The 17,445-nt window shown below is 38.2% G+C and overlaps 1 protein-coding gene across 1 annotated transcript; it reads right to left on the bottom strand.

Annotated features, from left to right (window-relative positions):
• Window positions 1–341: 341 nt before the first annotated feature.
• On the bottom strand, window positions 342–16,461 carry GCFC2 (GC-rich sequence DNA-binding factor 2; the record flags this gene model as incomplete). The annotated part of the gene is made up of 16 exons (XM_010018021.1): window positions 342–466; window positions 819–965; window positions 1,403–1,469; window positions 2,260–2,336; window positions 3,337–3,449; window positions 3,717–3,867; window positions 4,303–4,502; window positions 5,256–5,368; window positions 5,976–6,054; window positions 8,088–8,211; window positions 9,220–9,406; window positions 11,155–11,270; window positions 12,779–12,864; window positions 13,867–14,085; window positions 14,739–14,903; window positions 16,357–16,461. Coding segments are annotated over 16 exons (2,074 nt in total), but the record flags the coding sequence as incomplete, so codon positions are not given.
• Between the last annotated feature and the right edge of the window lie 984 nt (window positions 16,462–17,445).

The following is a 17,445-nucleotide window of genomic DNA, read 5'->3' as shown; positions in this document are numbered from 1 at the left end:
ACTGCTGTAGCTGAACCCAGGACAACCTGCCTTAAGCACACTTTATGTTTATTCATCTTAAAAAAAAGATTAAGATATCTCTCCTCAGCTGCTTGTCATTAAGTGACCTTGGCTACACCGATCACTAACAGTACCCAACGTTGGCAGCTCAAAGTGTCACATTAAACTAGAAATGCAGAAGCACTCCTTTACATTCTGGACTCCATCTTTTGTTTTTGCATATACGCAATGAAAACCACCTTGAAAGTGTCAAATACATGAGATTTAAGGAATTTAAAGGAATATTTAACACAAAATAATCAAGGAAGTGCCCAAATCCTCAGGAAAGTCTTATCTATTACCTGTGGTTATTCTTGTGCAGCGTATGGGCACACTGCAGCAAGTACTGACAGAAGTTCCGTAATTCAGGGAGGGTTGATCCACTTTCAAGATCTTGGAACCATCTTTCTGGGAGACACGCAACTACCTGCTCACACAAAAAGTTTGTAAGAAGAAAAGTCTTTCAATATAACCAAGTCACATCACTTCTGACAGGGATTTTTTTGGCAGGTTCAGTTATCAGGAGCATGCGTTTTTTCTTTGAAGCCAAGATTAATTATCCCTACAAGGAGTTATTCGTAAGAACCTATGGACCAATATTTGCTCTAAAATGCTTTTATGCACCAAGGTAACTAAAAATAGTTAAAATAAATTTTAAATTATGTTTAAATTTTAAAATCTTTAAATACTTCCTCTTCAGTTTCAACCCCTCTTCATAAAAACAACAAAATAAAAGCTTTCAGCATACACCCTCTTCCAACGTACATGTCACCTTTTACCTTACGACACTTTACTGTATTATCCGGCCCTGGTGGTGTGTTTAAGAGGTTCAGAAGAAGGTAACGATTCAGCAACTTGCTCAGTCCCAAATCACGGACTGTATCTTCCTGTACAATCCCATCCCAAAGCAGAACATTGGAGAACAGCTGCAGTAATGAAGAAACAGAGAGTATGTATACTGGGTGGCTGGAAGTGTGCTAAAACAGTATCAAAAGTTTTGTGCAAGATAAAGATAACATTATGTCCCTTCACTAGACCAGGTTGCTCCAAGCCCCTGTGTCCAACCTGGCCTTGAACGCTGCCAGGGATGGGGCAGCCACAGCTTCTCTGGGCAACCTGTGCCAGCACCTCAGCACCCTCACAGGGAAGTTTTTTTCCTTATGCCTAATCCAAATCTCCCCTCATTTAGTTTAAAGCCAAAGAACACACTTTCCTGAGAGACACAATAGATATCCATCCTAATAAAAATGGTTTACTCTCCCAGGAGCCAGACTTGCCTGAAGATGTATTTCCTGACTGACTGCAAAATATTTTTTTCAATAAAATGAATTTCATAGAAAATAAAAAGATGTATTTTCTCTACCTTAACAGCTGACCAAAAACGCCTGTCTTGAAACTTTGAATGTGGTGATGACTTGTCTTCCAAGGTGCTGGTCATGGAAAGAAGGAAAAACAAGTTAAAATAAGGATTTTTTTTTGTTTGTTTGTTTGTCTGTTTTTAAAGGAAGATAAACAGACAATTGATCCTTTAGATACCGATGAATGTTAATTCTGGAATTGTTTCAGCAGTGACAGCCACAACCAAAATAAATGTCTAGGGAAACAGCTGCCAATTTGAAGCCACTGTAATACAACTGCTATGAATTAACTTCCCATAGAGTTACCAATTGGAAACACCCATGCCTGTATTTCATGGATACGTATCAAAACAGAACTGCTTAGAACCAAGCACCCTACCCCATCTTTAGCACAGCTTTTCTTCTAGTTGTATCTTAACCCCACATCTCCCAGACTCCTATTTAACTCTCATCTTTGAAATAGTGCCCAGTAATAAGCATCCATGATAAACACCCTGGTTCTGGAATGACAGGAGGAATTCAGGGGACACAGGTACACAACACCAGACAACCTGAACTAAGACAGGCCCTCAGACATAAATTGCTGTGGTAGAGCCAGACTGTACATCTCATATATATCAAAAAGCTTTTAGTTACAAATGCAAAAAAGCATTAAGTCAGTGGAGTTACCCTTATTAGAAAGGGTTCATTAAGAGGACTAAGGCTTCATAACCTCTCCCATAATAAAACAGTAGGAGGCATGTTTGTTCCATTAGCTGATAATGGATGTTTACAATGTTTCATCTATACATGTGGGGGAGCAGGGTAGAGTAATTAAACTTTTCTTTTTTTTTTTTAAAAAAGATTCCCAGAGTCAGCTTACCTTTTAGGATACAGAGGAATAAAAACATCTTCCTCTATAGATTTCTTCATTCTTAGGACAACCAGGTTCATCAAATCCTATTAAAAAAGAATTATTAATGTGTCCTCACAAGAAAGACTTCCTCTTCCATTTGTAACAACTTCAGTGGCTGTTTTGTTCATCTAGAAGTGTAATGTTAGTTACAGATAAGTACAGTTGCCACTTGTATATAAAATACACTGAGAATTAATATACTCAAAACAGTAGATAAATCACAGCTATAATTACCTATAGCGTTAACCTAGTGTATTTAATCACCATAGCCAGGTTAGGATGTGTTTTTAGGCAACGTGCTTTTAGGTGCCACAGATTGCCACCTACCTTTTTTAAAGTTTAGTTTACTTTCTGTACAACTGGTATCTTAAGCTAAGATCAACTCTACCACTTGACTTCAAGTCATGATTTCAAATCAGCACCTTTGGAAGGCTCAGTTGGAAGGGATAAAGGTTTTCTTAAGAATATTTCTTTTCATACTCAAGACCTAAACATCCATTCCATTTCACCAGTTTTATACTAGACAAACCTCCGGATTTACAGCAGAATAAAACTGGAATCAGGCTGAGGAAGGGCATGCTGGAGTGACTACGGGTATAAAAAAAAGTAGTTATTAAAAGATTGCTAAGATTACAAAGTAGCCTTTCTCCTGGCCAGCAAATTAACCTTTAGGGATTTTCAAATCTTAAAATTCTATATCTACTTTATAAATAAAAGCTTAAGGAGCCGACCACTGGAGCATCCATGAGCATGTAAAGCTCAAATTTGGAAAGATAATTAAATGCAAATCTAAATTCCAACCAGTGCTATTGCAGCGAAGCAAGATCAGATCCACAATCAGCTTCTTGGTAGGCACAGGCAGAATTTTTCTAGAACAGGAGCTAATTTCTGCCTTAAGAGCAACCCATCTCCCACCACCTTCAATAAGGAGAGCATCAGAGAGCTCGTCTGAACAAACAAGCAATCAGAACCAAACAACTTCAGGACAGTGCACGCACAGAAACCACACACAGTGGATGAAGTGGATGAAGAGCTTTTTTTTACCTCTTTTGCTTGGCTGCATTTATTTACTTGTTTTGAAAAGATGTTCTTGCAAAGCTGTACAAGATTCTTTGTCTGTGAAGTAGATGAAGGATCCCACACACTCTTCACAAATGCTGGAAAGTAAGGAAATTTATTTCAATCACAATATGCAAGTACATATCTGCTCTAGTTCAAGGCACTGCAATGTAATAGAAGCAAACACGTAAAAAGCTAAGCCTCTCTCAATCTTACAAAGTGGTTGCTTTAGTCCCACAGAGCAAGGCCATGTAATCACTATATGCTGGAGTACCATTATATAACTAACATTATTTGAAAGCTATCACTTTAAGTGTTTGATTGCCTGGCTGCAATGAACATTTTCAAGACAAATCTCACTATACCTGCAATTTTCGGAAGAATAGTTTTTTCAATCACTCTAGGCAAGACTTCTTGATCAGGATCATCATCCCTTTTTGATTCAGATATGGTTTTGGCATCACTGAATTCTTCTATAGCTTTGAACCAAGGCATCTCTTCCAACTCCGTAAAATTCTGCTGAAAGACCATTCCTGTTAGTTTTTCAGCTTGTCAGGTTTAAAAGAAAAGCTCCATCCAACGATACCACAGATTCCCACTAAACTTCAGATCCACCCTTCTCACTGAATAGGTCAAAACGGCAAATCAGGAAAACTACACATTTAACTACATTTAAAGGTGAAATTTAAAGGGTGGGATTTTTTAAAGTGCCTTCAAAGAACTCAGGAGAAGAATTATTTTTACATGAGGCATTGCAAAAGGGTCTGGACGTAAAGGGAAAGGAGAAAGTTAAGATTCCAACCACGTGCTTCAGTTTCTGAGACCAACACAGTACTTTCTATTAATTTCTAATGCACTGTGCTATGTATAGAAAAAACACCTTAATTTTCATATTAATACACAAACACATGTACCATTTTTGAAGAAAACAAAGTCAGCTGGTGCACCTACCTCAAGAGGATTCCAATTCATTAACTGAATTCTGATCAATGGATTTAATAGCTTAGGCAGACAGAAACTGATGTAAGCATCACAGTAAGAGTCAGGAAGCTTCTCTTTCCATTCCTGGAATTTCAACAGGATTTTTCTGATGTCACAAAAATCTGCATGTACATCTTCAAAGACTTTCCTACTATCCTCTAAAACGTTATCTATAGATAATATTCATTGGGAATAAAAAGAAACAATCACAGAACTTATTGAAATATAAGCTGAAGAGTTTATGCATCTATAGGACATAAGAAATACCTGTATGATAATTGATTTGTCATTTACCTTTGACACATCTGACACGGAAATGGGTGTTAAAACTGGCTCACTGGAAATCCCAGTTTCAGAAAAAAACTACTGTCAGAAGATCAAAAAAAGGCAAGTTTCTTCATGATCTATTCCATAGATTTATACAACCATGATGTTTCAGACTTTAAAACACAGTGATAAATTTTGAGACATGAAAACCCTTCTGCTGTTATCTGGAGAAAAGGTATTATGCCTTTCCCTGCTCCTCTTCACCCATTCGTTCAAGATAACTAGGACACCAACCTGTCATTCACTCTATCTTCAGGAAACAAATTGATTATACAAAACACGTAGTAGCATCACATTGAGTACTGTCAGATTAGCTTTCGCATGATCTAAAAGAGTTTACTTCCAGTTCAACTAGTCATGTGTAATGCCACCACCACAAGTCATACCAAAAGAAACCTATACCCATGCACCTATTCTTCCCGAGTCATTAGTCAGAACCGCCTGAATGCATTTCTTTTCTACAGTGTGTAACTAGGAATATGTAACTCAAAGTATTACTTTATCTTTAATTATTTCTTTACTTTTCCTGAAATAATTAAAAAAAAATATCAAAAAGATATTTTGTTCTAGGACATTACATTAAGACAGTCACCAACCTTTGCTCTTCTGGAACTCATTAATCTCAGCTGGAGTCAGCTCATCATCACTCGATGTGCCTTCATGGTGATCAACTTCTCCTGAACACTCTCTCGCTTGCCGTCTGCAAGTCCTGTGTTTTATAATGAACTCAGGTGAGTGACCCTCTCCCAAGTATGTAGAAAATCCATTAAAATTCCAAGGTTCTTGCTGCTTCAAAGTACAGTTCTGAGTTGAGGCGCCAATGCAACTGTAAAACTTTCGAAGCTCCCAATAGCTTAAAGAGTTGGTACCAATCCCTGAACACAATCCTTATAAAAAATGTAGTAACTGACCTACACTGATTAAGAGTGTAGATGTTGCTTTGTTTTCACTCACCGCCACCTCCCAGCAGCAACCATACCACCTATTTTTGCTATCTATACAGTGATACAAAAATGTATTTCTGTATAAAGTCATAATATTACTTATTAAAGCTCCCCTCACACAGTTTTGCCTCACTTAAGACTTGTTAATTTAAAATAACAAGATCTATTAGCATCCAGATTCAAATCAACACGAAGAGAACGATATTAACAAATAGATGGTTTCCAAGTACTTCTGAGTTTTGGAAAGCAAATACGTATTTTTTTGTGTAATCTCATTTAGTAATCCTACAGATTTACATTCATCACTAAGTGACAGGAAGCCAGTGCACAGTACATTAATCAGAGTTAAGTGCACCTATAGGTAATAGCTACCTTCGATGCTCACACATTTCCAGAAGGTGTGTCTTCTTATGACCTTTTAATCCATCATTACTGGGTTTGTCATTCTCACCTATCAGAAAACAAAAACATCCAAAAATAAAATAGTATGATTTTAAAGCTCCTATTTTTTCAAACAGGAAACACAGATCCTCCTCCTATTGTTCTTCATTTGGAAAATAGCCAAATTAAAGTCAAACCTAACCAAAACTCCAACAATCTCCGAAGTAATGCATAGTAAGTATTATTTTTAAGTGCATATAGTCAGATGTGGTTGTTCCCTTATAGCAGTTGATGGAAAGGTGAGTTTCATGACATTCCAGACAACCTTCACTGCTTACTAATCCTGGAAAGGAACTTAGTGTCTTCCATGATAGGTTCTTAGCAGTGTGAAAGGCAAGCATAGGGACCTATCTTCATCCTGTATGTCAAAAATGAAACCATGTAATAAATTAGAATAACTTTTGAGCTTCAGTTCCAACACTGTAATGGAAGTTAAATCCCTGATTTACACTATTCAAAAATCACTGCATTTAGATTTCAAGATTAGTCAGCTCCCCACTGTCTCCTGTTATCTGAGTGGTAACTGACCCCAGCTACCCTTATCCTGATTCTTGAGTCCAATGCAGAAGTAGAAACTAGAAGCATGCTCTATTTTGGCCATTCATTTGTAGCACTATTAGCCAGCTAGTATGTGTACAACATGCCAAACTAGTGTACTACTACTGAAGAATGATCATATATGAAAAAACAGCCTTTCCACTATATTAAATACAACTAGGACCATAAAAAGAAAAAAACAAAAACAAAAAACAATTTAAAGTGCTGTTAAACATTCAACTACAGTCTCACTTGTAATGAGCTGGAAGTAAAATCATTCTAATGGCAACGTATTATGGCACTACCCTTTTCTTCTTAACACCTGCTGTCAGTTTGCTACACCATTTTACAAAATCATACAGGCTGCTAGCCTTCTCTAATCAGCAGTTTATCCTGTGTGCTGAGAAAACTGAACCCATATGATTAGTAGTTACCAGGAACTGGTGCATCTGGCTTCCATCTGTTCCCAGCAGCTCCAAGCATATTGCTTTTAGCTTTGACTAAGCAGTTTTAAAGGGTTTGGTTTTGGATATTTGGTGAGGTTTTTTAAATAGCAGCAGCTAAAGATTCATATGGCATACAAACAATAACATTGGTGTGGAAAGAAAACGAGGTAATTGTAGTAATTTTTCCTACAGTGACTGAAAAACACCGTTTTGTTCTAGATAAAACCCAAAAGGGGCTTTTTTCTTCATGTTGTTCTCTTCACATGTCACCTAGTATGAAATCTCCATTCTGAGCACACAAATAGCCTTAAAGATGCTCTCATGTAGAAGTGATGTTGCCAAGTAAACACCCTGCTTTTCACCTCAGTTGAACACACTTCCTGACAATGGAAAGGAGAAAGGAAATGTCGTGGTTTAAGCCCAGCCGGCAACTTGGAACCACGCAGCCGCTCGCTCACTCCCCCCCTTTTCCTTCCTCCCCCCGCTCCCGGAGGGATGGGGAGGAGAATCGAAGGAATGTAACTCCCACGAGTTGAGATAACAGCTCTCCAGTAACTAAGGTATAATACAAACCACTACTGCTACCAATAATAATGATAAGAGGAATAACAAGGGAAAAGGACACAACCGCTCACCACCCGCCGACCGATACCCAGCCCGACCCGAGCAGCGATCTGGGCCTTCCGGGTAACTCCCCCCAGTTTCTATACTGGGCATGACGTGCTGTGGTATGGAATAGCCCTTTGGCCAGTTTGGGTCAGGTGTCCTGCCTCTGCTTCCTCCTGGCTTCCCCTCCTCTCTGGCAAAGCATGAGACTAAGAAAGTCCTTGGTCAGAGTAAACATTACTTAGCAACAACTAAAACCATTGGTGTTATCAGCATTGTTCCCAGACTGAAAGTCAAAAACACAGCACTGCATCAGCTACTAAGAAGGAGAAAAAAATGACTGCTGTAGCTGAACCCAGGACAGAAATAAAAATAAAAAAGAAAATGAAGAGCTTTACTTCTGCTCAAAGAGTGAATGTTTCAACAAGAAAATAACTTTTAACTTCATACTAACTTGTCAGATGCTGAATATAAGCAGATTCATCTTTCAGCACATTTTGTCTTCGTTTCAATACTCTCATGGCTCGTTGCTGCAGAAGTAGATGTACAGCCAGTTCTAGCTCATTAATGTATTTCAGCTGAAATATAATAAACAGTAATAGGTTTTCAATTAATTAAAATCCCAAAAGAATAGGAAAAAACAACCATTCCCATAGGTCTTCAGTATAGCTGTGAAATTAGAACCAAACTGTCATAGATTAAAAATAAGTTCCTGGACATTGGAGTTTTTCAGGCTTTTTTATAAGGCTGAAAAAGCACAAACTAAATGCCTGTTGCTCACCACAGGACTAACTAAGACTTCATACAAGAGGCTTCAACAAGACAATATAATTGGTATGCTTTGTTTGCTTTCAGTTTGCCTTTGAGCCACCAGCCATTAAAAAAAAAAAAAAAAAAAAAAAAAATGTATTTATTAAACTAACTTTTTCTCTTAAGTTACATAAAGAAATTCACAATTGCAATGCAATGAAGTGACATAAATTACATTTGATAGCACAACCTATAGAGGATAACAGCAATTTACTTTCACTGAGGCCAGACTCAGGTGGCTCCTCCCCTTCTCCAAACCTTCATCTTTCTAAATACATGAAGTTTGTGGATCAGGAGGCAGCTGCAGCCAATAATGTACACAAATTCTCACACAGCTCTGCCAACTCAATCCCAACTTGAACCCAACACAAAATCCTTACCACCTCTGTCATATAACCCTGAGTAAAGACATTTTGAGATCCCAAAAGTGAACTTAAATGCCAATTCTCATTCAACTTCGGCACACTCTCACTACTAAACCTGTAGGAAACTCCCTCCACTAACATTTTGTTTGCATCCAACAGAACCTAGCTGAGACCACAGCTCAAGTCAGCATACCTATACGAGGCTTGATCATCACTTCAGGTGAGGGTTGATATTTTTTCCTGATATTTTGTTTCCTGTTACATTAAAATTTCTGATAGAACTGATTTTTAACTGGATGGTATCCCTCCATCTCCAAACAAAAAACCCTCATCTTTCATTGACAGAATACACCTTTATCACCTGCAAAAACGAAAAAAAAAAAAAAAAAAAAAAGAGGAAAAAATACATACTTTTTCATTCAAACAGTCTATCAAGTTTTCCACATATGTTTTCATGGACCTGTAGAATTTGTAATTCAGAGCTGCATCTGAAGACTTCTCTAACGCCTGGACAGTCGTCTTTGAACTCTCAATGTCCTCTTTGTATTTCTCATACTCCCTCTGGTGGGCACGGTGCACATCCTGTAACGATGCTATCCTAAAAAAAGAGAAACACTGAAAACTAAACTATTGCCAGGTTAACAGCTGATGCACTTCTAAACACTTTTCCCCGTTATAATCACACATAAAATCTTTGCCTGTGCTAGTACTTGCACTTGACCAAAGCAGCGCTGGAAGACTTACCCATGCCAGCATTTTCACAAGTATGGGGCTCGACAAGCATCATGGTTTGGAGATTCAAATACCATTTATGTGGTGCTGTTTTGATATTTTACCTAGATAGCCTACCTAGATTGCTCAATGTACCATATATCCTAAAACCATAAAAAGCCAAATTTCATGGTATCACATTAATTGGATTCTACCCAATGTAATCTGAGGAAAACTGCAGCTCATGTCAGCATGTCCATAATACCAGTTTGGTGTAAGTTGCATGGCTAGCAGTATCAATCAGCATTCACCATGTGCTCGCTACTAAATACAAACCAACTGAAGATTCCCGCTCATCCTGCTTCTGCTTATCCTGTAGGTGATAAAACCTAGGAACCTACATCTATAGCTCTCACTATTAGGCAGACAGACACACATATATATATTACAACTCTGCTTCCTTTTTTCTCCCCACTTCCCTCCTTACATATCCCAAGTGTTTGCTCAGCTTGAGCAAGCCTGTAACAGAACCAAGAAACAGACCACAACTTACTTCACTTCCCTGAAGCAGGGAACACTTTTCAACAGAGATAACTGAACTACGCTACTGTTCTCTACTGTGTTACAGTTAAAAACAACTATTTCAGCATTTATCATGTTAAACAAATCTACAAAGCTTACAGTAAACAGGTCCCCTTCCCCTTCTTGCTATTTTCCAGATGGGTTTCCCACTCTCAATAGCTTTATTCTTATTTTTCTTGTTTGATTCTGTACCAAAATTCCTACTTCATTTAACTCCTTTCAGGTGATCAAGGCAAAGAAAGCATAAAATTCCACAAAAACTTTTAGTCCAGTTTAGTTGAAAATCTTTAAACAAGCAAAGCATATACAGAGAGAGCACAGTGCAAGTTCATAACAGCTATTTATGTTTCAGCTGTATAATGTTACTTGTCTAAACTTATCTGAGCAGCTGCTTCCTGATGCTCTGAGAGATGACAGGGGATGGTTTGCCCTGAGATGCCTGGCCCCAACTGTCCTTCTCACGCATCCTCTAGGAGGTTCCAACCTCCATCCCAGGATGCTTCAGCTGCCCATACAGCAGCTGAGCGGCTAAAGAGAGAGAAGTCACAGCCTGGCTCACAACTAAAGAGAAATATCAAGAAAGGTTGTAGTTTGCCTAAACAGGGTGTACAGAATTCACTGCTGCTTTTAAGAAATACTGGTGTAAGAGCCACCATAAGAGGGGTAGGATTGTGAGCTCCACCTGCCCCAGCTGAAGTTTTGCTTACTGGGCAAACATAACATTGAACTAACACTTCTGTCAAAAACTACTGGAAAGCATAAAAAACTACTGTTGTTTAAATTAATTTATTCTCCAAGTTCTAGTAGATAAAACACTCTTGAGAAGTCCAAATGCTCCCCTACAACAAATTACGTAAAGTTAAAAAAAAATCTAGACATCGTAACAGGAATTAGTACACATGAAACAACAACCCAATCCTCCAATACTCTGGAAAAGAATAAAAACTTCAAACCTGTATCTCCCAAAAGAATTAAAACTTCAAACCTGTATCTCCCTTTCTGCAACAAAAACTCAGAGAGCTCAAAAGTTAAGTTCATAAGAGCAGGATTTACCTTTCAGTCAGTCGCTTCTTCACAATTTCCAAGTTCACAGGCGGTAGAGAAACAGAGGGATCAAACTTTGGTTTAGCTGACTGCAATTCATGCAGGGAAGTATCATCGTAAGTTTCCTACAAGAATTTTAAGTGTTAATTTTTAATGCATAAACTTATACAAGTTCTCCCTCTGCGGCTCTTCAGATCAACAAGATGTATCATTCCAATGCACAAGGCATATGATACAAAGATACGTATTTCAATAATCAAATTAAGTACAGAAAAATGTTGTACAGAAAAGCACAACACAAAAGCAAGGAAAACAAAGTGTAAAACCCTGCATGTGTTATATAAAAAACATATAGCACATATACATATAAACAACACAAAGTAATCCATAATTTTGGGTACACCCGAGTAGCTGTCTTGGCCTGAAAATATTAACAGCTTTCAGTAGTGCATAATGCTTCTATATTGACAACTGAGACTTCACTAGTATCAAAATTCTAAGTATAAAATGTGGAAACAAACTACAGCCAAGTAGCGATGGCAATACCTGATTTTATTTATGTCTTGCTTTTTTAAAGCTATTTTCATATATTTATGAGGAATTATTTGCCATCTATTAGTCATTTAATAGGCTATTTTCTCATAGCAAACTTTCCAATTCCCCTCCTCCTATAAATATGAATGCCACATTGTGACAAAGCCAGTGGTCAAAAGACAGATTTTTCACTCACAACTCAGCTTCACTGTAATTACAAGTAAAGGGGGATTCCACTGAATTTTAGCTTATAAATTAACAGACATTGTTCTAAACCCATGGAAGTTTGTATGTTAAAATCTAGCCAAAACACAATCCATTGAAGCAAGCAAGTCCACAACGAACAAGGTTCACTACTAAAAACTATTGCAGTTTCCTGACCAGCAGAAATTAAGTTTTCCAGAAACAAGTATGAGGATTTAAGAGCACCAACCATGCTGAACTTGGAATTCAGCAGCAGAAATGTGTAACTTTCTCCCAGTCCTCTAACTACTCCCATTTAAGAGGCAAAAGTTTCTACAATTGTCTATTCAGACATAAAGAACTGGTTATTCAGATTTTCCTAATCTGACCCAGAGTAAGTGATTCAAGCCAGAAACAAAACTTCCAGCTCATCAGAAGACAAGGGGTTTTATTTTTGCCAATTATTTACCAGAGGAAAAAAAAGAAAGAAAACAGAATTCTGCTGAACTGTCAAGAGAGCTCTCAGATTGCACCTAGCAGGAATTTAGCATAATAAAAGAATAACTTTTACCATTGCTATTATCATACTTTTGCTTTCAAGATCCCTTGCACAGCAGAAAGAGGAAAAAAAAAATCAGGGTTCAGAATTCTATTCTCTGCTTTTCAGTCTTCCATCATATACAGGTACTGGCCTTTGACACAGGCAACAATACCCTGCTTCTGAACAGCCAGAGATTACAGATTTTCATTATCATCTTCCCTTATTTCTAGTCATCTTTTCCCTGAAGAATCAGTGTATAACTTCCCCAAATCCTCTCCAGTGAAAGGACAGGAAGGAGATATAGGAGTACTCCATAAAAGCTCTCCTGCCTATGAGCAAAAAGCAACTTCCAGGTGTTAGAAAAGCATGCATCACCTGAGAGAGTTTAATGGCTTTCTTTATTTGCTGTTCTTCCCACTTAATTAGTGCTTCATCTTCACTTGATTCATCACCCTCAGACACTGAAAGTTAAAACAATCATTAATAGATACAATTCCCTGTATTTTTCCCCCTCTCATGATCTCCTCCCTCTAAAGCAACAATGGGTCTCCTAATCACTACCGGGAAGCGATACACACAAAGAACAGCAGATGAAAAAAATCTGCAGATGGAGGACTTCCAAACTGAAAGGCAAGGAAGGCTTGGAAAGAGCTAATGGGATTTGTAGCATTCACACCAATATCAATTTCCCCAACATACTGTTTCTCACACAACTACTGCAGTAAAAGCAGCACAAACATCTTGGGTTTATGTCTGAAGGCAAAGCTGTGTATAATACGTGTAAATAACATGTAAGTATAGATGGTAACACAGCGAGTGACATTATGCACAGGAAATCCTTGATTGTTCCAAAGCATACACTCTACTATAGATACAAAAATCTCATTAGCATTAATTAGAATTGCAGAATCAGCTTGCAGTTATGCATTCCTTATAACCCTTCTTCAACTAATAAAGTAAACTTTTGCTTCATAAACAAAACCATAAGCAGCTGTAAGAGGACAAAAGCAATGAAAACGCCAGATATGCTCTGTGTGCAATAGGTTTGTTCACTTCCGAAGGGCTGCATTGTTTGTTTACGTTTTTTTCCCCTTTTCAAGAACAGTCATGGTGTCATTGCAGGGAAAGCACTTGGAAGACCAGGTTAGATGCAGGAGGCAGGACTTACAGCAACTTTATCAACATTAAATGCTGTGACTCCTACAAGGGTTTGTTTTTTGGGTTTGTTTTTTTTGGCCAAGAATATTTCCTTATATGTTTCTCAAACCATCCTGCATCACATTAGTGAGACCTAAACCAGGTTAATGCCCCATAGAAACCTCAAATAGCAGCTGTACAGCCTTTTGCCGAGAGCCCTGAGGGGCAAAGCCTTGTGCTGCATAACCTCACTGGACAAGTCCCACACTATTCCAGGCATAAGTAAAACAAAACCACAACCACTAGGAGAAACAGCACAAACTCACCCATGTGCTCCATCATCCTCTGCCTAAGAGTTTTCATTTTAGGAACAAAATCAAGATTCTCTGTATCAGACTCATCTTCACTCTCTAAATCACTGCTTTCCCTTCTCTGAGAGACCTCATGATTGTTGGAAACATCCAGTGGAAGATAATCAGCCTGTGTCCTGGCTATGTGACGTTTCCTTCGAGCAGCCTCAATACAAGCTGCGCTGGGGATATGACCTGCATTGAAGAGAAAGCAAATCTAACCCAAAGAGTAAAACCACCACCCTGTATCACTCCTAATGTCAATAACCACCACTGTTCAGGATCACTGTACAATTCTGAGTCCAGGGCACAACATGTTTACACTACTGCTTTTACCATGTTGGAATATAAGGACCTGGAGAAGCGGTTCTCAGTCTGAAAACAAAGCTCAGACTTTTTTCTTTTAAATGAATTGCTGTTAGACTGTCCTCCTTTTTTACATCTCCCCAGAAAATCAGGGCTACTAAACTCAGAGAGTTACAAAGGAATCACAAGTTTACAAATCAGCACAGGTGGGTTATATTTTAATCTTATGAAAGGAACTTACATGATTGTAAAACAGGAATTTTTTGCAGCCTGTTTTTTCTGCTGTTCTGAAACCAATGGTCAAAATTTCTGATCCATTTCCAAAATTAACACGGAAATACAACAAATATCTGCAATCAAAAACTGCCACTATTCTTTCAGAAGAAGGGCAGCCCTGAGGCAGGACAAACAATGTGCTTATACCCTACATGTTTTAAGCTGAGTGGGATTTATGGACCTATCTTGTCACGTACTTCAGACAAGAAATGTTTTGTTTTGTCTTAAGTAACTTTCTTAAAATAAAAAAAATCCAGGAAATTCACCTGGTGATAGATCCTTCCTCCTCTGTGGAGAGCTGGACTCATTTTCAGAGCCTAAGCTGTTGTAATCCTCACTTAGTGAAGAATTACTTTCATCATCATCCTCCTCCTCCCTTTCTTCACAAGGGCTTTTGATGTTTCCAGTTCCAGGCTCCAATGGACTGATTTCTGCATTAGGGGTAAAAAAAGTAAGATTCATGATTTCAGTTTCAGCTGCTGGAATCTGATATGCCATGACTGGTTACCAGTAACTATTTACACCCTGCTGCAGCAAAGACTGGTCATATATCTATCACCATCTGCCCTCATCAAAATATGTCCAATTTTCTGATGTTCCAAGGCAGTCATTTACAAGCCAGTTCTTGTCTCGAATCCAAACACCTGTGATAGGCCTAAACTAATACGTCATTCTGACACACAGAGCACATTTACATGCACAAGAGGAATGACATCAGCTCCCAGATAACAACTGATTAATATCCTAAATAACTCATGGCACATTTGGATTCACCTCCCTTAATTTTATAGACTGTATTTAAAAAGTGTCTTTTTTTCATAAGCATTAAAAATGAGAGAGTCCTTATTTAAACTACAAAGGTTTATGTATGACTGTTTTGTGTCCAATTATCTTTGAATTCTTTAAAAACGTTGATTTCTTTTCACTTGCCACTACATCTGCAGTAAATCATCAGATTACTGACCAACAGAATGTGTCACCTTTTGCAAGGGTATGAGGTATTATTACTTCTGTAATAAGTTAGAAAGAAAATTTACCATCTCGTCTGAAGCAAAATCGCAAAGGGAATTACAGAATCACAGAATGGTTTGGGTTGTAAGGGACCTTAAAGATCACCTGGTTCCAACCTCCCTGCCACAGGCAGGAACACCTTCCACTCAACCAGGTTCCTCAAAGCCAAAATATTTCTTAATCTGATTCATTTTAATCTAACAGTAGCAATTAGGGTATATCTGTGTATTGGTAAAGATGTAAAAAGGAGAATACAGGGGAAAAGAACTTCCAGACACACTTGTCTGTATAACAAACAACCCCCAAATATTTCAATAGGAAGCTTACTACAGTTCAGTTGACACTTGGAGTACTATCAGAACAATCAAGGCTATTGACTGCATATAATGAAAGTATTCAAATGTTATAACAGCACACACTTTAATAACACAAAGTTTAAAGTTTACAATAAGTGTTATCAAACATTTTTACTAAGCTCACATTTTCTCTCAATGCAAAATACTCAGATTGAACTGCAATTTGACAGCAATAAGCAGTGGAAAGTTACCCCACAGTTTGAAAGATATAATGCTGAAGTATCAATTTATCAGAAGTTTATTAACTCTGATGTACTTAGAGGGGTTCTGCATAACCAAATCTTCTCAAGAACAGCCTCCAAGTTCTAATACTTTTTACCAAGGTTACACGGAAAATAATTTCAGCACAAAAAGATGAAAATTTTAAATGTGTAAAGTAACATTGTAAGTATAATCCTGGATCCAATTAGCATGTAAAAAACAGCTAACAGCAGTATTTGTACATTACTTACTGATTTTTTTTAATACATTTTCATATAAGTATTCCATTAAATATTGAACTGAAAAAAGTACTTACTTTTGCTTTCTCCAGTTTCTGCCTGGGCAGGGAGCAGGCTTTCCTTTCGCACTCTAAAGGTTACTTCATTGAAGGATGGTTTTTTAATTTTAAAAAACTCTTCACCTATTCAGATAAAATGAAATTATTCTGAGTAACATTAACAAAGAGAGCAGTACATGTGCATATATACATACATATTACATCCAAAGCGCGTGTCCTCTCTGTGTGCACACAGTAAATTTTTGCAGTTCTGGCTGCATTAAGTCTAACTAACGCAGTTAGTTCCACGTTCTAACTAGTTACATGGCTTTATCACTCAAGATACACCACCACTTGATTTAAAACTGTGCAGCTCAGCCTCCTCAATACAGCAAAACTGTACTGCTGAAATTGTTTCTTTGCAGTCTACGTGCATCCAAGCGACTCCTGTGTGCTGCCCTGACCTCTCCTGTGTCATCAGCCACAAAAGCAACAGCCCAGAAAAGCCAATTAAACATTTAAGTTTTAGTTATTTAACTTCCTCATCATTAGGCAGCCTAGTCGTGCAGTCACATACTACACAGCTGAGAGAGCTGGGTTTGATCAGCCTTGAGAAATAGAATGCTCAGGGGAGACCTTATTACCATGTTACAGTTTTTAAAGGGTGGCTACAAGGAAGATGGAGACTCCGTTTTCACAAGGAGTCCCATGGAAAAGACAGGGAATAATGGGCACAAGTTGCTCCTTACAACATTCCAAGCGGACACTAGAGGAAAAATTTTCACAATGAGAACAATCAGTCATTGGAATACTCTCACGAAGGAAGATCCCCCAACACTGGACACTTTTAAGCTTCGGCTGGACACGATGCTGGAACATCTAGCGTAGGTCATGCTTTGCCGAGAAAAGTTGGACCACGGGATCCAACCTGGGATTCTGCGAGTCTATGACACTTTTCTCTGCTTTTCTCCAGCTCCAAGAAGCTCTCACACGCAAAAGCACACGGACACGTATAATCTTTCAATACCGGTTTCGTTTATGAATGCCCACAACAGCCCTGCCCCTGACGCAGTATCGCTATTTCTGTCTACACATTAAAAAGCGCAATGGTGACTTGCAGCTCCCCGC

The sequence above is a fragment of the Nestor notabilis genome, unplaced genomic scaffold, assembly GCF_000696875.1.
Source record: "Nestor notabilis isolate BGI_N333 unplaced genomic scaffold, ASM69687v1 scaffold33037, whole genome shotgun sequence".
In the NCBI taxonomy this organism is placed as follows: Eukaryota; Metazoa; Chordata; class Aves; order Psittaciformes; family Psittacidae; genus Nestor; species Nestor notabilis.
The sequence above is the reverse complement of the archived record's forward strand: the minus strand, read 5'-3'. Positions and strand labels throughout refer to the sequence as shown.